At 37.5% G+C, this 26,193-nt stretch overlaps 2 protein-coding genes across 5 annotated transcripts in view; one reads left to right on the top strand and one right to left on the bottom strand.

Annotated features, from left to right (window-relative positions):
• Positions 1 to 17,534, top strand: part of tmc6b (transmembrane channel-like 6b) — a 41,183-nt gene extending 23,649 nt beyond the window's left edge. For all 4 annotated transcript variants that reach the window (XM_028460645.1, XM_028460653.1, XM_028460636.1 and 1 more), the window contains 20 exons: positions 370 to 533; positions 2,503 to 2,633; positions 3,311 to 3,478; positions 5,187 to 5,351; positions 5,449 to 5,557; positions 5,642 to 5,726; positions 7,304 to 7,561; positions 8,156 to 8,349; positions 8,437 to 8,581; positions 9,802 to 9,957; positions 10,817 to 10,962; positions 11,616 to 11,709; positions 11,812 to 11,909; positions 12,032 to 12,127; positions 12,207 to 12,282; positions 12,397 to 12,530; positions 14,982 to 15,158; positions 16,018 to 16,096; positions 16,981 to 17,067; positions 17,159 to 17,534. In XM_028460645.1, coding sequence (XP_028316446.1) covers positions 478 to 533; positions 2,503 to 2,633; positions 3,311 to 3,478; positions 5,187 to 5,351; positions 5,449 to 5,557; positions 5,642 to 5,726; positions 7,304 to 7,561; positions 8,156 to 8,349; positions 8,437 to 8,581; positions 9,802 to 9,957; positions 10,817 to 10,962; positions 11,616 to 11,709; positions 11,812 to 11,909; positions 12,032 to 12,127; positions 12,207 to 12,282; positions 12,397 to 12,530; positions 14,982 to 15,158; positions 16,018 to 16,096; positions 16,981 to 17,067; positions 17,159 to 17,173 — 2,469 coding nt within the window. In that variant the 5' untranslated portion in view covers positions 370 to 477 and the 3' untranslated portion in view covers positions 17,174 to 17,534. The remainder of the gene's footprint in view (positions 1 to 369; positions 534 to 2,502; positions 2,634 to 3,310; positions 3,479 to 5,186; positions 5,352 to 5,448; positions 5,558 to 5,641; positions 5,727 to 7,303; positions 7,562 to 8,155; positions 8,350 to 8,436; positions 8,582 to 9,801; positions 9,958 to 10,816; positions 10,963 to 11,615; positions 11,710 to 11,811; positions 11,910 to 12,031; positions 12,128 to 12,206; positions 12,283 to 12,396; positions 12,531 to 14,981; positions 15,159 to 16,017; positions 16,097 to 16,980; positions 17,068 to 17,158) is intronic.
• A 1,015-nt stretch (positions 17,535 to 18,549) lies between these two features.
• On the bottom strand, positions 18,550 to 25,828 carry notum1b (notum, palmitoleoyl-protein carboxylesterase b). The gene is made up of 11 exons (XM_028451073.1): positions 25,272 to 25,828; positions 23,929 to 23,981; positions 23,751 to 23,846; positions 23,581 to 23,641; positions 23,143 to 23,201; positions 22,605 to 22,707; positions 22,343 to 22,534; positions 22,160 to 22,257; positions 21,147 to 21,294; positions 20,893 to 20,940; positions 18,550 to 20,118 (listed from the first exon to the last, which is right to left on the bottom strand). The coding sequence occupies exons 1-11, from the start codon at positions 25,595 to 25,597 to the stop codon at positions 19,776 to 19,778; spliced, it is 1,527 nt and encodes a 508-aa protein (XP_028306874.1). The 5' UTR covers positions 25,598 to 25,828; the 3' UTR covers positions 18,550 to 19,775.
• Between the last annotated feature and the right edge of the window lie 365 nt (positions 25,829 to 26,193).

The raw sequence follows: 26,193 nt of genomic DNA, 5'->3' as shown, positions 1-26,193 counted from the left end.
AGTATAAATCTTAGCACTTTGGGCGAAAGAATTTAAGCGACACGACTCATTTCGATGTCACACTTTTTGGTTGGGCCTGTGTTTGCTGCTTTGTTTCAGTTTCTCTGAGACACTTTAAAACAATCAAAGACTTTTGTCGCTGAAATACAACATAATACTTTAGATACTTCATGTAGGTAGCGCAATATTTGTTATATTCATTCACTCTAGTTAGTCTATACACTTCTTTAGGTTGGATTCTTGGATGTTTTGGGGTTTTTTAAAAGTCAGACAAGCAGTAACACAATGGGTGTGTCTAAATTCCTACTTCTGCCATTTTTTTAAAACAACTACTCTTCCGGGCTTCTCCTTTCTCCTCCCCTCTCTCAGGTAGAGGAATAAACACCATGGTGGGAGTGGAGCGCAAGTCTGAGCAGGTAAGGGTGTGATTCTCGCCCACTGCTTGACGGACTTCAGCCTATCAAGAGGAAAAGACAAATGGCTCGAAATGTCAACTTCGACCTGAACCATCCGCTCATGGAGGCTGGCTTGGAGTGAGTGTCATATCACTGTGCTCGACTTCACATTCTTTCATTTGACACTTTTTTTGTGTGGTTTGTGGAAACAAGCTGTCAGCTAGCCTAGCTGCTTTTATTATGACAACCGTGAGCAGAGGATTAAAGCAGATCAGGGTGTCCACTGCTGCTAGACTTTCAGGTTTGTTTTTCTTTGGCACCGTGAGCCAAGCAGTAAATTCCCATGCTATTGTCCTTATAGATAAAAGCCCATTGGAAGGATCAGACAAATTAATGTGTTTGTTGTACTTCCTGTGCTGGGATGTATAAGCGAGTTCAAGAGAACTGTACTGGAAGTCCTGTCTTGTAGTTCTTCTCTTTCTCACACAGTAACAGGCAGTTCAGTTAACACAGTGATTGCAGATAGCACAGGCAGAGCTTACAGTGACCCAGCGTTCTAACATTGAACAGCTGAGATTGACTCAGAGGAGTTTTTAATCTGTCCTGACTCAGACCGTGTCTCCTCAGGACCTGCCTTTGAGCTTGGTCTGCAGTATTTTCTTAGTGCTTTGCGATGTGGATAAAATTTTATATCATGATATAGGTCAATTTATATCCTGAATGATAAAGATATATATCCCGATATAGTATTCCTTCCTTAAGATGACATGAAATGAATGGAAAAATGCAATTCATTATATATTTTATTATATATACTGAACAAAAATATAAACGCAACACTTTTGTTTTTGCTCCCATTTTTCATGAGCTTAACAGATCTAAGATCTAAAACATTTTCTATATACACAAAATTCCTATTTCTCTCAAATATTATTCACAAATCTGTCTAAATCTGTGTTAGTGAGCACTTCTTATTTGCAGAGATAATCCAACCCACCTCACAGGTGTGCCTTATCAAGATGCTGATTAGACAGCATGATTTTTGCACAGGTGTGTCTTAGGGTGGCCACAATAAAAGGCCACTCTGAAATGTGCAGTTTTGCTTTATTGGTCGGTGACCACAATTTGCCTCACTCAGTGCAACACATCTCACAAAAAATGGGAGCAAAAACAAGTGTTGCGTTTATATTTTTGTTCAGTGTATAAAAATAGACTTGAAAAAATCCCAAAAAATGTTTCTTCTCCTGTGTTCTGATTTGTAAATTTGTTTGTGGAAATGCCACCATTGGATGCAAAAACCAACAATAATGGCCACTGCTATCTTTTTAACCCGTACCCGTAGTAATTTTTACATGCAAGATCATATATCATTGTAGAGGTTTCGTGACGTTACATTCTTTAAAAGTCATTCTAGAGCAGCAGGAGATCAATTAACATTTCCGTTTGTTTGACACGTTTGTAGCTATTTTTCTTGGAAGAGTCATATCGGCTGTAGTGACATAGTTTGTAACCAGACTAATTGATGATTCCGGTCACTCCGGGGGACCCAATTTTGCCAAGAAAAACAGCGTTTCACCTCCACATACCATAGTATCCATTTTCTGGATCTTTGTCGCAGTAAACTAAACACAACGCTCATGTCCGAGCACAGTGTGAACACACAAACAAAGTCAAACAGTCAAATTTTAGAGTGATTGTTTCTATTAGTCTCGGAGCATTTCTAATTATAGTCTAGAGCAATTAGGACGCTCTCAGAACAGATCAAACACAGGACGCATCAGCGCAAAACAGGGCTTTAACTTGTTGCTGCTCCATTGGTGAATGTTGTGAAAGAACAAACGGAGAAGTTGAGAGCCTCTTCTTTGAGAATTGATCCACTCCAAGAGCGGTTGCATTCATGGTGCTCCTATTCACTCTAGACTTTGATTGGAAACGCTCCGAGACAGACAGAAACAATCGCTCTACAATTTGCCCGTTTGATCCGCCCAAACAAGGCGAAAAATCCAAGCTAACAAATCATTGAGTGTTTTAACCACTCTAGGATCTGTCGGTGTGAATGCAACCTTAGTCCCTGTCCTAATGTGTGAATGTGATGTGTTGTTGTCAGGAGCCCAGTGGATGAGGAGGGCGTTCATGACTCATTCAACCAGCTGATCGCAGAACAAAGCCTGAATGGAGGCCTGTCGGATGCTTACGAGCTGCAGCAGATGCAGAGGGCGATGGATGAGGAGGGCCGAGGTTTGTGAATATTAAGGCCTTACAAAGTTCGAAAACATCTAAAATATTTATTAACTCATTTACAGGAATTTTTGTCATTTTCACTTAATTCATACAATAAAAAGTAACGTCACCGTGTTTTTTACTGTGGAAGGAAAAATCCACAGTTTTTTGTTTTTTTTAATTTTTCATGGTGTAATAATCTGAGAACATTGATGGATGACGACATACCAGGATTTTTGTTTTTGCTGCCTCATTAGTTATTTAGTGATTAGAAATGGGAAAACTGGAAGATGTCAACAAATAAATACAAACATCATCCTCAACTTTAAAAAAAAAATATTTAGAGGCTAATGTTTACATTGTTGCATTCAGTCTCTGCTGTGAACGCTCTTTTTTTTCTCAGCCTCGTGTCTTTGCAGCTTTGCTGATTCAGATATTACCTGGTGTTGATGTGTTAATACACTTCAGGCATCAACAGATAAATCACTCAACAGCAGAAAACATCTGAAGCAACGAGGAAAAAAACTAAACCTATTTTTGTTCATCAGTGTCTTTGTGTTTTGTTAGTTATTGCGACACATTTTTGTTGTTTTTAATACTATTTAGATAACAGTTAGAAATGACCTCAGCTGATCACAATACAGACTGAACTCTCTAAGTAAATTTTGGTCCTTGTGTTTGTGTTGAACCCATAGATGAGGTGCCGTACTTATCCAGCCCACCGCGTGTGCTCAGAGGACGACGGCAGCGACGAAGGGATGTGGAATTTGAGGAGAATGAAAGAAATGTGGACCCACTTGTAGTTGAACGCTGGTCGTCAGCCACCTTAAAGGTCCTGTCCTCTATGCCCAGTCGCACCATTGGTGAGTCATGCCAGGAATAATGTTTCAAGAGGGAATTATGAATTTGAAGAATGTACTTGGAGATAATAAGTTATTTAAAAGATTAAATACAAAACAGGAGTAATTTACTGTTAAAATGACTTGTGTGTAATTTGTACTACTATTTAAAGTGGTAGTGCCTGTCACTGCCTGGTTTGCCACTTTTTTGTCACCATTATCACTGTAGACCAGCATCAGAATGAGTTCTTTGTTGAACTCACTTAACACTTGCCTATTGTTTCTGATTTTAAAGCTCAGTTTTTCAACACTATCCACATCAGAGAAGAAAAACCAAATCTGAGTCTGAAATCACTGGTCTGATGTTGCACAGTGAATGCAGCCTCCTTCATGGTCTTCTGAGCAAAGATAATGTGTAATGTTTTGTTTGACAACATCAGAAACTAAAATTATTTCACTTTTGCGCTCTAATTCACAATTATGGCTGTGGCGTTAACCCTTGGGGCGCCTTTAAAAAAATTACACTCTTTGAGCTTAGTCATAAAAATGTCATATATATTTTTCCCCTCGTTTTTTCACATCAGATCTTTTCAACAACTTCAGACCTATCCATAGATCTAAAGTTTGCATTATATTTCTTTATTTTTTTTTTTTTAACATTTTTATGCCCTTTTGTCAGAAATGCAATGAGAAAAACACAAATGATGATGCATAGTGATATATTTGGTATGAAGTTATTACAGCCTTGAATAGGTCGAGTAGGTCATATGAGGCCTACACTATGGATTTATCTGATAAAAATAAAATATTATTGTCCCTAGCAGCTTTAAGTATAACGTGTTAAGGACATAAGTAGTTAATTTCAGTTCAAAATGTACAGCATTAAACCTAAACAATGAAATCATTACAGTTTGTGTGTAATCAGTTTTTAATAATCATTGAACACTGTATCCAAATTAAATTTGTTTGGATAGCAACTAGTGCTGGGCAATATGGACCAAAACTTGTATCTCCATTTTGTTTTTTTTTTGTTTTTTTTTTCTCAAAATGACAATATACGATATAAATCTCAATATTTTTAACTCAATAAAGTCCTACTAGAAAGACAATTCTAGGTTAAATTTGATCTGAAAAATGCCTGACATTTATAAACTAACAGCTGTGCCACTTCAGTGTTTTTCTCCTGTAAGGGACAGCATGTGTGAGTGAGTTCTGTAGTGTGGCAAGTTTAGGTGAAGCTCTGGGTTAGGACGCACTCAGAAATCCAACTAACTGTGCTTTTATTCTATTCTGAGAAGTAGAGAACACAACAACTCCTAAAATGATTATTTCAATACAAAATAAGCTATAAAATATATATAGATATATATCTCAGAATTATGGAAATATTGTAACGGACACTGTTTGACCGCACTCTATAAATAATATTTAATGCCATGGTGGGATTTGTACTCTGATTGTATACATAAAAACAAGTTAAAAAAATAAAATAAAAAAATATATATATATGTATAGGCGATATTGTAATTTTTTTATATTGCCAAAAGAGAAAACTCGATATATCTTGAATCTTGATATATTTCCCAGCCCTAAAAGCGATGCTCTGTGTAAAAGATGACCTGATTAGAATCTGATGTTGGTGCTGATCGGATTTAACAGGTATCAAGTGTTGAGTGACATCTTCCTCATGAATGATCTTGTATCTGAAAGGTGTGACTGTCTTTCTCTGCAGGTCGCAACAGAGGAGCCATCATCTCTCAGTACTACAACAGAACTATGCAACTTCGGAGATGCAAGCAAAGTAGACCGTCCATCCAGGACTTCTCCCGCTCAGCCCGACCGAGCATCCGAGGTTACGGCGTGGAGATCGACAGCACAGATGCAGAGGAGGCAGAGTGTGAGGAGAACAAAGCAAACGTTTTCAGAGGTAAAAAGAAAAAAAGTTGTGAGCAGGAATTTAAACAATGCTTCTCTGTGCTGTCACACACACACAGTGAGTAAAAGGGACCGCTTGGTTAACAACCTGCAGAACCTGTCAGTGAGTGACAGAGTGCGGATGCTCCAAGGGATGCCTCTCAGCTTGGGTGAGAAGAGTGAACTCAGGTAAAGCTGCAGTTCGTCCATCAATTAGGATGATTGGGTTTCATTTAATGCAATCTGAACATCATTTGTTGTTTCTGTCTGCAGAAGGTTAGCATTAAAGAAGGAAAACAAGGTGCAGTCAGGCGGAAAGCTGCCCTGCTGCAGTAGACTGAAATACTACATCATCATCGTACGTCCCTAATGCACTGCTGCACACATCTGTATTAAGTCGAATGTCTTTTTTGTGACTTTTCTCTCTTCTGTTGTGTTTATACCTTATTTAACCTACTGCTGACATGTTTTACTTCACTAGTAAAGTGTTCTTGATCACTAGTAAACCAAAATTTAGTGCATGTACTCCAAATTTATGTATTAGTAGATATGTAACTGAAAAATACTTAACGCAGTGATTCCCAATGTTTTTTTGGATCTTGAGCCCATTTTGATATCAATAATTTTTGGCGACCCCAAAGACATTTTTTTTTAGAATTACTTTTTGACCATGTTTGTTATACTGTGTTACAAATACAGAGTAGACAGGATTAGTGACCAGTTGCGCCAGGACCGACATTTTATTTACTGCATTTTATTTATATTAGATTTATATTGGCAAAGTGAAAGCATAGAATACAGTTGTTTAAGTTTGTGTTTTGATTTGAAAAAAAATAAATAATTTTTTTAAAATCAGTAAATATTTTTTTATTAATTACAAGACATTTCAGGCAACCCCATTTAAACTCCAGGTGACCCCACATGGGGCCCCAACCCCAAGATAGAAAAACGCTGACTTAACACATCAAGAGTTGGGTTTATGGTTCATCTAGTAAATGTTATGTTATGACTGTCTTCTGATGGTGCTGCTGATCAGAACAACAGAGAAAACATTTAAAGCTGTCATCTGAAATGTATTGATTTGGTATTTTAACTGAATGTAGACACTGGAAGTGAGTGGGTTAATGCCTCGGGTGATGGTGTCACTAGGTATGATAGACACCAGTTATAATAGTTACCACTTACACCCCACTCTTTCCTACAAAATTGAGGTATTGCAATTGTTGATGTTCCTCACTTCCACTGTCTCGCTTTGATTTAGTTCTTTCTACCTCAAGAACGAGAACAAAATGCTCTGTTCTTGTGTAGTACGTAGGGCTGGGCGATATGAACCAAAACTCATCCAAACATTTCTGGGTCACAGTATGTGCCACTTTTGGCTTTTTCTTCTATAATGAACAGCACGTGTGAGTGAGTTTTGTAGTGTGGCTTGTTTAGGGGAAGGTCTGGGATAGAAATCCATCTTACTGAGCTTTTCATGCTGTTTTAAGAAGTAGCGAAAGCTGCGACTCCTAAAACGAGTATTTTAATACAAAATAAGCTATAAATCATCAATCCAGGCAAAAATTGAAAAATGTTATGTTGAAAGCCTAAGTGTAGCTTGTAGTTTGGGGGAAAATCTGTGTGGCCAGTTTGAGTAACATTGTAGACTCTTTGAATTTAAAACCAGTGTGCAATATTTACATATTTTATGAGATCATCCTGATCTGTTATTGTTGCTTAGTGAGATATAAAATGAACAGAGTGATATTTATTATGATTTTTATTCTCCTTATAATAGTTTTTGATGCGTTTGGTATTTGCTTGGGTTTCCTGCAGATATTGTAATAATAGCAGTCTAATTGCTGTCTCGCTAGAGGTTTTATCGCAGTTTGAATCGAATAAAGGTGTCTCTAACATCTGTCTTGCCTGCTTTGTTCCATGTCCTCTCCACAGGCTCTGAGACAGAGCTGGTACAGCTGCTTGTCCTTCCTGCACTCCCTTCACGTGTGGCAGTTCCTTCTGAAGAAAGTGAGCGGGCGCTTCGGCAGTGGAGTCCTCTCGTACTTCCTCTTCCTCAAGATGCTGCTTTTGTACAACCTCTTTCTGTTCCTGGTCACCGGTGCGTTCATGGTGCTGCCTCAGGCCGTTCATCCTCCAGAGGAGTCCGAGAGGAAACGTCCCTTCTCTGGACTGGAGCTCCTCACTGGAGCAGTAAGGTTTTACACACACACACACACACTAAACATAGTCGCCAATAACAAATTTAATACTTAATAAGTTGGCCGATGAAATAAATCGAGGGATTATTTTACCCTGTGAGTTGAATCAAGGCTCAATATCATTTTTGGGTTCTAACAGCCATTTATCAACATGTCTTTGCCGTCAGAACTAAGAAAATAAAATACAAAACTTCAGTTAACTCACATAAAGACACACGTTTCGCAAATATAATACCTCATTGGCTACATCGACTCCAAGTGAATAAAGCTGAAGTCTTCTTAAATAACAACTTAAGATATCCCTCTATCGACTTCTCTCAGACACTTCAGGTACAGTGTTTCCATCACCTTGTGCTGCTCTGGAGTGTCACAGCTACTTATTACCCCCAGCAACGCAATAAAACCAGGGTTCCTGCGGATCCTTAAAAAGTCTTAAAAGGCCTTCAGCGGCAATTGTGATGAAGTTGGGCCAATAAAACCCTTCAGATGTGTCACAAAGACTAAGTTTTGATACATGCAATCCACGATTCTGATAGCGGTGAGAACAAAGACCTAAACATTGGTTTCCTCCCCGTTTCTGTCTCAGGGTTATTTCTCAGACACAGTGATGTACTACGGATACTATTGTAACTATACGCTGTCAGGAAGCTGCAGAGATGATGCCTCAAATTCAACTGGACAGCCATGTAGTTCGAAGCAGCTCTCCTACAACATGCCACTGGCTTATTTCTTCACCATCGGCGTGTCTTTCTTCATCACGTGCATCATCCTCGTTTACAGGTGCAGATGGAATAAAACTCCAAACATCTCAGCTTCATTGTTTGGCTTTTAGTTCTAAAATTTACGTTTTTGTTTTTGTGTCCGCAGCATGTCAAAGTCATTTGGTCAAAGTTTCAGAATAGACAAATCTCACAGTATCTTGGCGATGAAGGCCTTCTGCTCCTGGGACTTTAAAGTGATCAAGAAAACCTCCGTCAGACTTATGTCTGATAATATCTGCACACAGCTCAAGGTATAAACAAACACAACAGCACGCCTTGTTTGTTCTCCTCTCTCTAATGTGCTTTTCTTTCTCGTTCCTCTCAACTCACTTGGAAACCTCGCTCTTTGTAGGAAAATAATTAAGTCTGTAGATATTTTGGGTAGAGTCCGTCCATTTGTTAATCCCTCTTGTATGATGACTATTAATTCATACAATTGTTTAATTTTTCATTACATTTCAGATGTAATCTTTATGTTCATATTAACTAGCCTCTAACAACTTTTCAACTAATCGTAAAACTGTAAAAAAAATTAACAATTTTTTTAATATTTCAGAAAAATCCTCTCAAAAACACACATCTTATCAAAATCTGCAACACACAAATTTGCCTCAATGTCTCAGTGACAATAAACATTTAAAGGTGGTTAATTTAATACAGAAACTTATTTAAGTGCATCATGTACTCTATTAAACCTCTGACTACATTTGTCGCCTTTATTTATCTCTGAGTTTGAAGCCTGGCAAGTAAATGAGATTTTAGACAAAGCTCATTGGTTAATACTAGTGTTCTTGTTAGAAGAGGCCTGAGGGCACCATGTTGGTGACACCCGTTTTATATTATAGTTTAGTTTTTCCATAACTTATCTATTGTAATATGGCTTGGGGCAATACCTGTCAAACTTATTCCAACACGGTTTTGCTAATTCAATACACATTTCTAAGAATGTTTTCTTCATCTGGTCCTCTGTTCACAAAATTCTAAATTTTGTCCTTTTTCAATAATAACATTTACATACATTGTTTATTCATGTATAGGTATGTGCACTTGCCCACTGAGTGACCAAATGTATTCTCTAATTTCTTTCAATATTCTTCAAATTTTCACAATTACAGTATATAACAAGGCTTTGCAGGGATTTTCATTTGCCTTATCGCAGAATTTTATTTAACGAAATATAGAGGCCCATCATTTTGGAACCAATTACCTCAGACTCTGAAATCTATATCCCTTTGAATTCTTTTAAAAAACATTTGCAGATATTGTTAATAATTGTTGCTTTGTATCTGTAAATTGTTTACTTGTAGTTGGAATTGGTGAGGTGGCTTCATAAGACCCTGTGGTCTTCTTAACCTCTACCAGCACTACAGTATGTTATAAATGTTTGATAGATTTTTAAAAATATTTTTATGTGCAAACAAATACATAAATAAGTAAAGAAGCTTTAACTGGGCCCTCTCTCACTTTCCAGGAGCTGCTGGCTGAGGTGAGTCATAAACATCTCAGGAACACTGGCTGCCAGAAGTTTTGGAGACTTGTGGTTCACGGGTTGGCCTGGACGATCTGCATCGCCAGCATCACTGCCTGCGTGCTCAGCATTTACTATTTCTCTGGTTACATGCACAAGGTGAGAAAACACTGCTTGTTTGTGTTGTTACTTTCTTTGTAAACAGAAAAGAATACTGTTATTCAAGGAAAACTAACACACTCTGTAGTGTACAGTCCAGGGTTGGGGTCAATTATAATTGTAATCGTGTAATTGATAATTAATTACACTCGTGACATCATTATAACTGTAGAAAAAAATGTTGCTGTTGTAATCATAATTGAATTGTATTTGAGTTCAGATATTTGACTATGGAAATGTAATTAGCATGAAAATTATATACCCTTTTTCAATTACACACACACGTAGTTAACAATTTTAAAAATATGTTTATATCAAGTTTTCTTACTGTCTGTGAGTTCTCTTGAGGAGCATTTTACATTAAAAAAAATAAATAAATAAAGGGGTATACTGACAGAAGAAAGACTCAGATGCCCAAACCAAAAATATTAATACCAATATTTTCATGGATAAGGAAGCTTAACAAAAAAAAAAAACAGGAGATGAAAAACAAATGGGATGATGGATAGTATTTTAGTGTATTTTAGAGCTGATTTAAGTATTGGGTCAAAACCGACGCATTATCATTAGATATGCTAACAGAAAGCTAACACAAGAGGGAGGTTTAGTTCTATAGGGTATATTTATTTCAGGCTCAGTAATTGTAATTGAGAACGTAATTATAATTGACTTTCAGGGGTAAAGTAATAATTGTAATTGGATAAAAATGCCGGTCACCATAATCGTTATTGAGTTGTAATTGAACATGGATAATTGAAGATGTAATTGTGTGATATCAACAGTGACGATGCAGATCATCAGGTCTGAAATGAACCCACCTCCACATTTAGTATCTGTAATCTTTTCTAAAACTGTCCAGAACCCAGTGGAGAATGAAGCTAGCAAGTTGGCGCTGCCTGCTGCGGTTTCCCTCATGAACCTGGTCCTGCCTGGGCTCTTCAACCTCGCAGCCTGGATGGAGGACTACAACTCTCCCTCCGTACGCACATACGTCGCCATCAGCAGGTGATCCAGATTCACACAGCACTGTCTTAATGTCATTCAAGATTTTAAAATGGCGCGCTTATGCATGCTTTAATATTTAAATACCAGTGACGTGCGGTGAGGTTCATGACTAGTGAGGCACGCACTCCTCTGGAGTCAGATGCACACATTTATGAACCCAATAGAAGCTTAAAAGCCTTTCTTTTTTAAAAATATGTATTTCTATTTGTAAATAGGGAGCAGTTATTTCATTGTATTTTTATTTGTATTCATTTTTATTCTGCAATTGCAAGAAGATTTTATTGCATAAATTGTATGTTCTGGCATTGAAGCTGTGATTTACAAAAAAAATTCTGATTCTGATGTGCGCATGCGCAGTAAATGAGTAATCAATATTAGCAATATAAAGACAGAAAGCAGGCATGCACTGACTGGCTGTTCATTAGTGTGTGACAGTGATTTCATAGGAGATGCAACACTACTCTGTGCCTCCCCTCGCTCGGGAATGTTTAAATTCAGTGATTTTTGACCATGAAAATGTTTAAATCATTTAGAAAAAAATCATTTCCAGAGCAGTCAAGTGGACAGATTAACTTTCTCTTATAATTAAAACAAAGAAATTTTAACTGATTCACCATCGCAGGTGGCGATTTAAACATTTTTGTGTTTTGTAGGAACTTGTTGCTGAAAGTGAGCGTGCTCAGCATCCTCTGCTACCACTGGCTGGGTCGAGTTGCTATCAAACAGTGGGACAGTAATGATCTTGAGGTGATAGTCATGTTATGTAGCAAAATAACATTTATGATAAGTTATTTTCTTTCAATTTTAATAAATATATGCTCTTTTTCTTTTTTAAATCTGTTTTCTAAGTGCTGGGAGAGTTTTGTGGGTCAGGAGCTTTATCGCTTTCTTATCATGGACTTTATCTTCACTTTATTGGACACCCTGTTTGGAGAGTTTCTCTGGAGGTTAGACACTCAAAAAAAGGTTGAATGGCTCCCTGAGTGATATGTTGAGCTTTTCTTTATTTACATTCTGAAACACTAATAAAAAATATCCCTTAAAGTGTTTTCTTGTTTTATGTTTGCAGGTTTTTCTCGGGGAAGGTGCTAAAGAGGCGACATAAACCTGTGTTTGACATCGCTAGGAACGTCCTGGAGCTCATCTATGGACAGACATTGATTTGGTACAACTACTTTTGTGAAGTCAAAATAAAGTTGTGACAAGTGAGGTCATGGGGTCAGTATTGTTTTTTTGTTTTTCAGGTTGGGCGTCCTCTTCGCTCCACTGCTGCCTGCCATGCAGATTCTCAAACTGTTTCTGCTCTTCTACATTAAAATGGTAATCAAACTTCAACTTAGAATGAAAATGCATGAAATGAGAAAGAGAAGTAAAATGGTTACACAAGATTTTTAATGACAGTTTGTGTGTGTGTGTGTGTTTCTGCGCTGACAGAGCAGCGTGATGTTGAACTGTCAGGCTCCCAGGAAGCCGTATAGAGTCAGCCAGATGACGACTATTTTTATCACTCTGCTTTGCTTCCCTTCCTTCCTCGGTGCCTCTGTGTGTGTCACTTACACTATGTGGAGGTATTCTCTCTCTCTCACACACACACACACACACACACACACACACACACAGTCAGTTATTTTTGTCATAGTTTTGATCAAGGAAACTTCACCTGTTTTCGAAATCGCATACTAGCATATTACTCATACTAAGTTTGACGTCAAAATTAGTATTTTCATATTAGATAGTAGGGGTGTGCATTGCCATATACAGTATATCACTATACTAGACAATAAGCCTTTTTACGCTCTGGAAATGCGCATGCGCGACCTGGGGGGGTCATAGGTCAAGAGGGATAAAATTGTGAACAAGCTCGTTCACTTTGTTGATATTTCCAACCTAACAACGTTTGTATTGTTATTCCAGAGATCGTTAGTGTTTTAATAGTGTTTATATTATTAATTAAGGTGTCCAGCGTTTTCCGCTAATGCCGATTTCGGGCCGATCCGAACACTTTTAAAAACTGATGGGAGCAGCTAAGCAAGGGCAGTCCCCTCGCTTCCACCCCTGGTGAATGAAAACACCGACTACCTGGGTCTCCAGTGGGCAGATTCAAACTCTACCCGGGAATGATGCACATATCCGAGCACTTTAGTAAAACCGGTGGGAGAAACAGTATTAACGCGACAGACCTCCTCTGCTTTCACATTGCTCTCCCAAGCTTTCAACTTTTGATTATGTATTTTCTGTATTTACTTTATTGTTGTTGTTGGTTTCTTTTTTTGACTTGTGTAATTGTTTTAACATCTGTAATATGTTTTAGAGTTTTTGAAAAGCGCTTATAAATAAACAATATTATTATTATTATTGATGGGACAAGTGAGATTTCCGAGTGTGAAAAGGACAGTATGAGTTCTCATTTTGAAAAGGTAAAATTACGAGGTACACCTGTACTAACCAGGTCCATGATTATTTTTATTAAGCTATTTTATTTTTTTAATTCAATTTACAAATTTGAAGGAAGTGCACAAGATGGACAGGTCAATATGTAAACTGGAGTAACGCCATTAGCTGAAACAGTTTGAAAAATCAGGAAAAAAAACTGATTTTTTAGCTTGGGTGCAGCATTCGCTTTAGCAGTTAACTCGGTCTTTCTGCCTCGGAGACAGATACCATGTTTACGCAAAAAATCTTTCAAGGAATCAGCGCTCAAACGTGTTAAATAATCAAAATGTCTGTCAAACTCGCTTCCTACACAATCATGGCCTTTGACCTAATGTGGAAGTACTGAACCAGTACGAGAGTGTGAAAAGGCTTATACGATAAACATTGTGATATATCACAATATCAATAATTACAAATTTCACCTTTACAAGTACAAAATGGTATGACATACAATTGATTTCATTTTTTTAAACTTAAAAACTTAAATGGTAACTAACTGTAATTCAAGTACCAATATTAAAAAACACATGGTTTGTCATGTTTATCAAACTGTCAAATTACATTTCTCAAAAAAGTTTAACTTTTGCTTCTACAACTGATTCTGATTCTGTTCAGTTCTTAAATTCTTTAAACCACATGCATCTATAAAAGTGCAAAGTATGTTTTATGAAAATAAAGTGCCAAGTCAAGTCAACTTCCAGCTAAAATGCGTGCTATGGATATGTTAGTGAAATTAAATGGTTATTTTGTTAAAAAACATGATTTAAAAAATCAATTTTGACATTTTTTGGATTTATACGATAATCATGCAGTGAAATATTGATATATCGCCAAATCTGTTTTTTTCTTACATCCTTATTAGATAGTATGAAAAGATTGAGTTCCCGAGAAATTCCTGGATGTATACTATATTGGCAAATGTTTTAAGTATGCACGGTGGGCACACTAGTTGTACTCAACCGCCCCATGATGCATTGCAAGTAGAATTTTAAATTGTCCTGGGACCGGCTTCAAACTAAAAATCAAACATCCCCCTTTCAAAACAAAATCATCTACTTCTGACTTCCATTAGTTTTTTAACAGTTTTGTAAACAGGGCTTTTGTTTTGAAGTTTTGAAGCAGAAGTTTTGTCAGTAGCACAATGGCGGCTCTCTGAAAAGTCCGTGAGTTTTATGGCTCAAATGACGACATGTTGATATTTTACTTAGTCACTTTCTCTCTTAAAAAATGTTCAAAACTTTCAAAGGTGGGCAGTGGGATTTGAAATGCATCTTGGGTAACTTGGAGGTATACTTAAGTAGAAACGGTTATCATCCTAATCATCCTAACCATACTTACTGTACATATATAATAGATAGTATATACTACTTGAGTTTGTAGTGCATAGTACGTTAGTGTACCTTTTCAAACACAGCCCAAAACTAAATACTGACAACTGACAAAACATCAAACGTGAGTTCATTTTGTCGATTGTTTTGACTATTTTTTTCACCTGGACTGAGACTAAATGTAAACAACAAAGTGCCTTCCATCGCCTAAATCCTCAACACGTTTAGTCGACTGAGATGCATGTCCTGTGTCCTCAGTATCACACCCTCCTTGTCTTGTGGGCCGTTTCGTGGGCGCCAGCTGATGTTCCAGGCTGGAAAACTGTGGGTGGAAGAACTGGAGAAAGAAGATGCCAACCTGTCTCTGCTGGCCATGGCTCATTCCTACCTGGTGGAACACCCTTTCTTCCTGTTTGTGGGAGCAGGCATCTTTCTGTGGGTACACATATACACATATACACATACTTATACACATACGTATACACACACATATACACGTATACATACACATAGACATTTACATACACGTACACACATACACACCAATGCAGCAGGTGTATTGCCAGAGTAAAACTGATAATCATCTGCATCTGCATGTAATCTGACTCAATTAATAACAGACTGTTCATTATATTATAAAACTAGATGTGTATTATAACTGATTTTTTTAAATGATTTTTTAATTAAACATTTTAACCCACTATTCTTAAGACAACTCTTACTTTTCTGTTTGTCAATATTTCCCTCTTTGTTTTATAAGGTTTTCAAAGGGGTATTGACCAGTAAGCAATTATCATTATTATTTGAATATGCATTATTAAAAAATAACATTTTATTTTTTTAATTGTATTGTTATTTATTTATTTTAATTATTATTGAATGAAAAATACACAATATATAATAGTAATAATGTTGGAACTATTTTCTAGCTTTAAATGATTTAATATTTTACCTTAAAGTGGTTAATTAAGTTACTGTTTATTTAAAGATAGATTTTTGTAGGATTTATTTATTTGATAGTTTGCACTGGATAAATTCTAAACGTTGACATTTAGGCACCAGTTGGTCCTTCATTAATGAGGAACCTTAAATGACAAGAGGAAACATTGACAGTTTTTTGATCCAGCGTAAAGTCCTCTTTCTCTGTGCCCCACGGACATTGATTTGAGTTTTTTGCTACAACAAAAAACAACAACAACAATAATAATAAATTATTATTATTAATTTTATTTTCAACAACTGAGCACAGTGTTGCCCGTTTAGGATCTGGTTTTGATGTTTCCATCTTTTCCAGGATCGTCATCTACTTCTACAGTCATGTGGTGGACGGTCAGAGGAAGATCATCACTTTATTGCAAGAGCAAATCCAAAATGTAGGACACAGCTGTGGTTTTCACTTTGTGCATGGTACCAGGATTGGGTTCAAATACATATTTCAATTACAATTATGTCTTCAATTATCCATGTTCAAATACAACTCATTTATGATTACAGTCACCAGATTTTTTCCAATTACAATTAAGATTAAAATTATTGTTTCCCTTTTAAAGTCAATTACAGTTACATTCTCAATTCCTAAAGTTCAATTACAATTAAACACAATTACTGAGCCTTTAATAAATTAGCCCACAAAACGTAACCTTCCTCTTGTGTTAGCATCTTTTATGATGACGGGTCAGTTTTGACCCATGTCTTAAATCAGCTGTGAAATACATTAAATAATAACATCTATCATCTAATTTGTTTCTCATCGCTTGGTTACCTTGTCAGGCTTCCTAATCCATGAAAATATTGGTTTTAATATGTTTGGTGTAGGCGTCTGAGCCTTTTTTCTGTCACTAAGTATACCTCTCGATTACATTTTTTTTAATGGTAAAATGATCCTTAGGAGAACTGACAGGTAGGGAGAAAACTGGATCTGAATCTAATTTTAATAATTGTTACTACATTTGTGTAATCCATGGAACTGTAACATGATTCCTGTTTTGCATTTAATTAAATTGTAATTGACAGTTTTTATAGAATTTCCATGCCAATTACTGTTACAAAGTCAGTTATCTAAACTCTATTACAATTCAATTATGATTCCAGCAGCAACAGATTTTTAAAATTCTAATTACAATTATAATGATATCATAATTTTAATTAATTATCAGTTGCACGATTGAGCCCAACCCTGCATAGTACACTTTGATGTTTTTAAATTGAGACAACATTTCCTCGTTATTCATCGTGCTCTTATTGTGTCTCTGCACAGGAGGGAGATGATAAGAAGTTCTTAATCACCAGACTCCAGTCTATCCATGAACGGAAGCGCACACCCATCCGAAGACTCCCAAGTCAGGTGTGTGTCTGAAGCGCTTCACTGCCTTTTACACATGTTACATGATACATGTTTGGGCTAATTTTGTCTCCCCTGTTTGTTTGTTTTTCAGAACTCGCAGTGTTAGGACATTTGAATCACCTGCAAATAAACTTTCTGATTCCTGTTTTTATACAAGTTTAGCGCAGGGCAAAACCATGGGTGTTTAACTGGAATGACAACATGTCAGAAATGTCAGGAAATCCACTCTCATGAAACACAAAAGTATAGAGATTTTCTCATAGAGGCACTTTTTTATATCCACTGTGAACAGATTTCAAATTCTTTCTTTTTTTTTTAGCCATTAACCTCATGAACAATGTGTTTGTGTGTATGCGGTAGGCCAGTGCGAGTATTGTGGTTTTAACTTTGTGTACATACATATCATGTAAATGACTTCAGTTTTTATGTTTCTTTGAACTTTAGTAAGTAAATTATGTTTTATCATATCACTGTGTTTGTTGTTTTTTACAAACTTTGACTTTTTATTAAGAATACAGAAACATGTGCCATCTATCTGCTAAAAGTAGCACTACTGTTCCTTCCTTTACTGGTGGATTGTAAAATGGGAGGAAAACCTGTTACTTTCAGACACTGACTTCGAGACACAAATGTGAAGAAATACGATTAAATTCACAAGAAAACACCAACTTACAACCAGTGTTTGGAATAACAGCGTTTAAAATAACGGCGTTAGGTAACAGCGTTTGTTTTTTAGTAACGGGGTAATCTAACCAATTACTTTTTGCGCCGTTACAACGCCGTTATCGTTACTGAACGTTAAATGCGGCGCGTTACATTCATTGATTGAATAAACTGTTATCCGAAAGCAACCCTGGCTTCTTACACAGCTGTAGTGAGGAGATGGGTTTAAAACAAGGTGTGCGATTATGATTGGCTAAGGCGGCGTCATGTTCCATGGTAGCCAATCAGAGCCAGTGTTTTTACACATGTGCCAGCACACATGTGGAGCAGTCTGATGAAAAGTTGTCATTTTTAAGGTGACGATACAAACACTACTTTAAATTAATTGTGGTCAAAGACGAGAACGTGTATGTGAAGTGTTCATTATGTCCAGGAGTGAAGACTTTGTCCACATCCGTTGTAAACAACTCAAATTTAATGAAGCACCTCACAACGACACACGCATCTAAAAGAATCTGAATTCTTTGACATATAGCAACGTTTTTTTTTTACAGTAACGCAAATAGTTACTTTCCTTGGTAATGAGTTACTTTTATTATAGTGTAATTCAGTTACTAACTCAGTTACTTTTTGGAACAAGTAGTGAGTAACTATGACTAATTACTTTTTTAAAGTAACGTTCCCAACACTGCTTACAACTAATTTGATCACACACAAAATGGGATTCCCTCTCTTTGAAAACCTCTGATGTTTGGTGTCACCTACATCATAAAGTGTTAATACCAGGATGGTGACGTATGAATGGCTTTCTGTGAGGCCTTTAATGAATTAGCTTTATTTTTAATCTATAAAGTGAATTATCAGTAAAGAAATAAACATTTAACTGTGGCTCGAAGAACAAAGTAATCAATATTTTATTGGTAAATTTTCCGATTGAAATATCTTTTTTATTTTTAACCAGCAGCATATTTGGTGAAGGGCAGGATCAGCATCACCAAAAATAAATGTCTAAATGTGATTCTCAGTGTGGACTAAAGACAGACACACAAACCCACAACATTTAGGGCCTGTACTACGAAGCTGGATTTCCTCTTATCGTGCTAACTTCCACGATTTATTCCATGAGTCCTGTACTACAACGCTGGCTAACTTCTTACGGGGCTAAATCACAATGGTAACTTAGGCTGAATGACTAACCTGGTCGGGAGTAGGTTTTGTTCTGGCTAGGATATGAGCGAGTATGAAAGCCCCGCCTCCTGACCTATCAGTTCTCTTAGAAAATGACCTGCCCAATAAAAGGAGGATAATTCTGTGAACACGTCGCTGCATGGATCTGATGTGATGCTGACAGGAAAGAGAATATTTAGGCAAAGATGGTGTCCTTTCATTTACATGGTACCTGATGACATCCAGGACTTTAAATTAAAACAACTTTTTTGCTCTGTGTTGTTTTTAGTCTGAATTATGGATTTTAATTCTTCATATTCCTAAATTGTGCACCGTTTCTCTGTGTTTGTGATTGGTCTGACGCTGCAATCTCCACCTCTGTCACTGGAGCATGCAGGTCGTCAGGCTGAAATCACCTGGCTTAAGTGAACGTATTTACATCCTGCTTCAGAGTACAGGTGCTCTGTGATGGAGAATGTTTGGTTCGGTGAAGCCTGCTAATGGAGAAATTCACTTATCCAGCTTTGTAGTATAGGCCCTAAAATCCTGGGAGGAGTTTCCTCCATCGATAGTCCATCCCACTCATCCTCTTGAATCATATCCCAGTCTAGTGTGTAGTCAGGGATTTCCTAAAGTAAAACATGTGTTTGGATATACACTGCCCAGAAAGACCCTACAAACCAACTCAATGCAACGCTGATCCAAAGGTTTCAGTCGCGTTTCATTTCAACAGCTATCTCTTTCCTTTGATACAAACACACATATTACTGTACATCAGTGATTATTAGAGTTGATTATTCCATCTCTGGTCTGACTATACTCATGTTCTCTGAGCTGCTTGAGCATCATGTTCATGATCAGCCTTTGACAAATGATTCTCAGTTCCCATTGTTGAGCATTCCCAGCAGCTTCCTGGCATCCATGCCCTGCTGCTGAGCCATCTTCTGCACATCAAAGCCCATGTGTTTGAGGAACTGGATGACATTCATCTGCTGCCCGGTCAGCTGGTCTCGGATGGCGGGGCAGGAGGGGTTGCAGTGCGGCCAGGGGCAGCTGTCGATCAGCCGCAGAGGGCAGCCTGGCCTGGCCACGCCTGTCTTGTGCTTCCGCTGATGGAGGGTGTTGTTTATGTTAATGTAGGTGTTTTCCTGCAGGTTGCGGTCCCAGCAGTGCAGCGCTCGGGGTAGAGAGGTGCCTTTCACCTGGATGTCCATCCAGTTCCTGTACGAGGAGGAAAAACATTACTGTAGTACTGAGTACTGAGTTTTCTAAATCAGTAATTTTACTTAAAAGAAGTAAAGTAATTTGTTACATTTCTACACCCAACAGTTACTGAGTAAATTGTATATTTTTTGGTTTTAAAATAATCATTGTGAAACTACAAAAATGAAATTATTAGACAACGATCAAATGCATCACATCATAGCCGACCACCAACCACATTAAACGTAATGCACTAGATTATTTTAACACATTCTTTGATTCAAATTGGGGTTTCTACTTATTATGTTGTTACCCACATGGCACATTTGGCAAGGCACTGTTTTAGAGTTCATAAATTTAGCTATAATTAGAGCCTGATAATATCTTTTTTTTAACTGAATTAGTATTGAATATAAATGTTATTTTATTGAAAAAAGAATTGTACATTTTGACAAACATTTTATTTTATACAGATGCCTTTGTGGAATTGTGCAACACTTGGTCTCTTCCATATTTAAGTTTATACACGAGATGTTTACTGTATGCAAGGGAACAGTTCCAAGATTTATTACCAAAAATAAACATGGGGGGTGAAAGTAACTAGTAACTTTTACTTTGAGTACTATTTATGTAGATACTTTTTACTTGTACTTGAGTATTTTATGCATGACTTACTTGTACTTGAGTACAATTTCAATCAAGTAACAGTACTTCTACTTGAGTAGGATATATATCAGTATTCTTTACACCTCTGGTCCAAAACGTTAAAAAGTTTAAAGTTTTTTTACTTACGTTCTCGTGATGAGTTTATGGGACAGACATGCTGGAGCAAAGATCGCCCTGTGAAGCAAAGCCATCCATCACTGTGTGTGTGTGTGTGTGTGTTTGTGTGTGTGTGAGTGTGTGTGTGAGTGTGTGTGTGTGTGTGTGTGTGTGTGTGTGTGTGTGTGTGTGTGTGTGTGTGTGTGTGTGTGTGTGTGTGTGTGTGTGTGTGTGTGTGTGTGTGTGTGTGTGTGTGTGTGTGCATGTGTGTGTGTCACTCTTACTTCACGTCCTGCAACGTGCTCCTCAGCTCCTGTCCCAGGGTCTGGATGTACCTCCACTGGTCCTCGTGGACCGGCTGTCCGGTCAGGTGGATGTTGTCCGCAGTCAGCTGGGCCTCGTCAAACAGCCACTGAACCACAAACACGGGGCCTGCAGGGTCAGGAGGACCATTTAAAGCTTAGCTTTTAATTCATATACCTAGTGTGCCAAATGTAAAATTACAGGGACGATATCTTAGCTAAGTTTAACATTTATGTTTAAGTTAAACATTTAGATTTATCGTCAACATTTATGTTTAAATTGAACATTTAGATTTAAAGTCAACATTTATGTTTAAATTCAACATTTAGATTTAGAGTCAACATTTATGTTTAAGTTTAACATTTAGTTTTATGGTCACCATTTATGTTTAAATGTAATATTTAGTTTAATAGTAAACATTTCTGTTTAAGTTTAATATTTAGATTTATGGTCAACATTTATGTTTAAATTAAACATTTAGTTTTGTGCTCAACATTTATGTTTACATTTAACATTTAGTTTTATGGTCAACATTTATGTTTAAGTTTAACATTTAGATTCATGGTCAACATTTGTTTAAATTGAACATTTAGATTTATATTCAACATGTATTTTCTAAATTTAACATTTAGATTTATAGTAAACATTTATGTTTAAATGTAACATTTAGATTCATAGTCAACATTTATGTTTAAATTTAACAATTAGATTCATAGTCAACGTATGTTTAAATGTGACATTTAGATTTATAGTCAACATGTATGTATATATATATATATAAACAGTGAATGACAATATAATATTGGTTTTACATGAATTTCTGTCTCAAATGTAAGGAAAATGAGAAAAGCATTCAAGATATATCGATTTTTCTCATTTAGCACCACCTCTGTCTCCAATAGAAATGATAACCTAAACTACATAAAGCACCTTTTTTGTAAAAAGCATGGAAGCACATAAAAAGCAACAATACTGTTTGTACGTTTTCACTTACTTTTTAACGTGGGAAAGACTTTGTAGCCAAAGAAACACTTCCACTCTTCTCCCACATGGACCTGCCTGCAGCTCTCTGGCACCATCCCCCCCCAGTATCTGCAAACATCAACACTCTGAAAATGTGGCACTTTCAACCTCCTTGTTTCAATCCTCGATTCTCCATCCCCTGTGCTTGTCTCACCTGATGCCCCTCTTTATGGCCTCAGTGGGAGCACAGCTGATGGTGTCCAGACAGTCTGTGAATTTGTACTGTTTGTTGTCCAAGAACCAGCCAGAGTCCATCAGGCCTCGGACCCGCACCTCCCCGTGTCCCTGGGAGCCCAGATGCTCTGCAACCTGGTCAACGTTCAGCAGGACACCTGTGCCACCCGCACTGGACAATGAAGAGGATGTGTGAGCAAAACACACTAATAACACACACACTCAAACACACACACACTGACCTGCTGCCTGCCAGGAGCAGAACCTTGGCGTTTTCCAAACCTTTATTGAGCAGCTCATTAATCACCTCCTTGATTATCAGAGAGCCCATGAACGCATAATCACCTGAGAATACACATTTCCACATTATTACACACAAATATAATAAAAAGCTGTATTGATTTTGATGTGATTGTGCGGTGACCTTGGGTACCTTGAAAGGCACCTTAAATAAATTGTATTATTATTATTACTATTATTATTACTTAGCAGACTAAGTTTAGAATGATGAGTTCCATGACAAAAGCCTTTTCCACTTCATTGGTCAGTGATCATAATATCAAGGTTTTACAGTAAAAAAAAAAAAAAAAAAAAGAAAGAAATAAGAAGGTTTTTGAATGACAAAAATAGACCATTTATACATTCACCAGGAAATTAAAGAACAACTAACCAAATCAATGAAATACACACACTTCTCACTCAATGTGTCACTCATCTGCAGTGCAACCTTTAAATGATAATATATATATATAGTTGTGACTCAACACAGTGTAGTCTTACTGTGATCCGTCTTTGGAGAAACTCCGCTCCACACATCGCTGGAGCAATAAGGGACAAACCTACAGGAAAATAAATCCACAGAATTAAAAGAGCTTTAATAATAATAAAAAAAATTTTAAAAAAAAAGAGAGAGAGGCAGCGTTATCCATTAAAAAATACAACATATCTAGTATTGTAATTGTCAACCAGTTTTTGACTTTGATTTAAACAAAACAAAACAAAAACGACTATTGAAAGGAAACATCACAGCATAATCCACTTCCTATTTACTATTCCCGGATATGACATTTCTGAATGTATAAGAACAAGAACATATCATTGATTGAAATAATTTGAGCAAAATATTCTTTAGATTTATTCCCCAAACCTTTATTAAATATATTATAGTTCAGAAATATGCAGTATTATGCAGAAAGAGTGAGAACTAGCAGTTCTTACACCATGTTGGCATTCCACCAGTGTGGATTTTCCTCTGGCTGGGACGACAGAATTCCTGTTCCTGAGTGATGGGGTGGGTTGGGGGGAAATGATGCCTCGTTAGATGAAAGATCCTGAGTGTGTGTCACGTGGTACAGTTTGCAGGCTTGTTGAAAGTGAAGGATCTCTACCTGTTCTGCTCAGTGGCCAGTTAGTTGAGCTCATCAGACTTCTCATCGTCTCGTACCTGCTGTCACAGGTTTGTCTGTTGAAACAGTACCACCCTCCTACACACACACACACACACACACATTACCACATGGTGACTATGTGTTCAGTGTTAGGTTTAATGAATGCAGTCACCCTCACCCTCCAGGAACAGCAGCCACCTCCTGCTGCCTCTGGACTCCTTGATGTAGTAACTGCACAAAAGACACCAGAAAGTGGGAAACAAATGCAGTCACTTTGGTTCTGATTACAACAATAAAACCTTATATTTTCACATGTTTTGTAAAATCATCCAATTTTGGAGAGCAGTGATGCCTCACAGATAAAGGACCGAGTTTAAACAAAGGGTTCTTCAGTAACATATAGATGTTAGGCGGCGGCCACACCTCCATATGTGATTGTGTTTGAATACAGCACGTGTCAAACTCATGTCCCTGATCTGTCACTTATTGCTTGGATTATGTTAACGCCTATACATACTTTATGTATCATTTATAGGCTATGCCGAGTAAAAATGCAAACTTGGATCAACTTAAAATCAAACAACTTCATATTTTGGCCTCCGAACTATAAATTAATTTGACACCCTACAGTATGTAATGGACTGGCAATAGGCTATCCAACGCTTTCAACATGCTTTATTTTGTGTTGGCTAATAATATTCAAAAATAATGAAATATTTACCAGTTTCCAAGCAGAAATGTACTGTATTCAGCTGTATCTAGCACTGTTTGAATTCCCTGTAAGCTACCTTATCCTTTCATTATTACAATTATTATTCATTATATAGTTGTTGATTCCTTGGTTTTGTAATGTAACAATACTTATTCATCTAAAATAAAAACAACAACAACAACAACAACAACAACAGCAGCAGCAACGTTAACAAACCAATTTTGTGAGAATAGTTTGTGTGAAACGGTAAAATAAAAAAAATGAAAAATAAATAAATAAATCACAGCATCGTTGGCGCATAATGGCACCCCTCAGTGACGCGCACTGCACTCTGGGCGCTTTGATCCAATTTTGGTCACATCCGGACTGACAGAGGAACGAAGCGCCTGAACACCAGCGACTTGATCAAATGTTTGGGAGTCATAAGAAATCTTTGCCACTTAGATCAACAATTCAGACATGTTTTCTTTTTTTTTTTAAATAAACATTTTATAATGAACAACTTTTTTTTTAGGACAATTACTTTAATCTCCTGACATGTCTCGACTACCAACTGTCAGTAGAGGCATCTACTCTATGTATAATAGCATTTTACAATTATTAGTATAGTATTAATAATTATGTCATTTCTGATGTTAATTTTATTTTTTTCTGTATTTTCCCAAATAACCGCACTATTTATAAAATTCACTTTTTTTATACATTGCTCCATGTGGGAGTTTCTTTCCATGCTGTAATCCACATGTGTTTATGTGTTGTATAATGACATAAACCATCAAATAATGAACACCCAGAGCTCGTCCACGTACCCTGCAGGTGATCCATCATTACAGGTCACAGAGACGTTCTTCAAAAACTGAAGCTTCATGTCCTTATCCAGCTTTTGTGCAGAGCACGGATACAGTGACTGCGCCAAGTTCTTGATCTGCACCATAAAGTTGTCCATGTTTCCCTCCACAGCGGTGAAGTCTAACGGGAAGCTCTCCGCTCCTCCCTCTGGAGCGGGCTGCTGTGGCCGCCGGGCATGAGTCCTTCCACCGCCCCGCACCTTGCGAGTGTCCGCCGGTGCGTTCAGGTGGATGAAGAGCAGCAGCAGGCACGAGCGCACCGACAGTCCTGGGCCACGTCTCTGCATCTCTGACTAGATAGAGACTCTCAGGTGTGTGTGTGGGTGAAGCTGCAGCTCATCTTAGGAGGAGATGTGGAACTGCGGAAACATCCAGTAAACGAGGTGTGCTGAATAAACCTTTGTAGTGCAGGAACTCCATGCTGTTATCCAAACACACGAGAAATGTGCCATTCACTGACGCGTCATTACGCACGTTGATGAACCGCTGGAAACTTGAAGTGGCGGGTTAAGGTCCTCACCAGTGGACTGCCTGGGAAGTTATTTAACCCGCCCCCCCACACACACACACACACACACACACACACACACACACACACACACACACACACACACACACACACACACACACACACACACACACACACACCCTCCCTGCCCCATAATGCAGCGGGCCAATCGATTTGGAGCTCCTGCCGGGGCGTCGGTCTCACGCACTCTGTCCTTTTGATGTGGTATCATCACATGACCATGAGGCCTTTTGAAGTTTCTCTAAAGGCGGTGCTGGGCGTAAAATAAACTGCAGGGCATCCAAACGTCCCACGGCTGTCCTGCACCATCTTTGACTATTTCTCGTGTTATATTTGAGGCAATCGATAATCTTT

Source organism: Gouania willdenowi, chromosome 1, assembly GCF_900634775.1.
Source record: "Gouania willdenowi chromosome 1, fGouWil2.1, whole genome shotgun sequence".
NCBI classification, from domain to species: domain Eukaryota; kingdom Metazoa; phylum Chordata; class Actinopteri; order Blenniiformes; family Gobiesocidae; genus Gouania; species Gouania willdenowi.
The sequence above is the reverse complement of the archived record's forward strand: the minus strand, read 5'-3'. Positions and strand labels throughout refer to the sequence as shown.

Bases quoted from the DNA above. Each gene is read 5' to 3' on its own strand.
- notum1b (XM_028451073.1), bottom strand. From the start codon at position 25,597: ATGCAGAGACGTGGCCCAGGACTGTCGGTGCGCTCGTGCCTGCTGCTG. The intron at 23,982-25,271 runs GTACGTGGACGA...TCTTTTGTGCAG, and splicing joins AATGATGGATCACCTGCAGG to TTACTACATCAAGGAGTCCA. The intron at 22,535-22,604 runs GTCAGTGTGTGT...TTCATTGTCCAG, and splicing joins CTGCTCCTGGCAGGCAGCAG to TGCGGGTGGCACAGGTGTCC.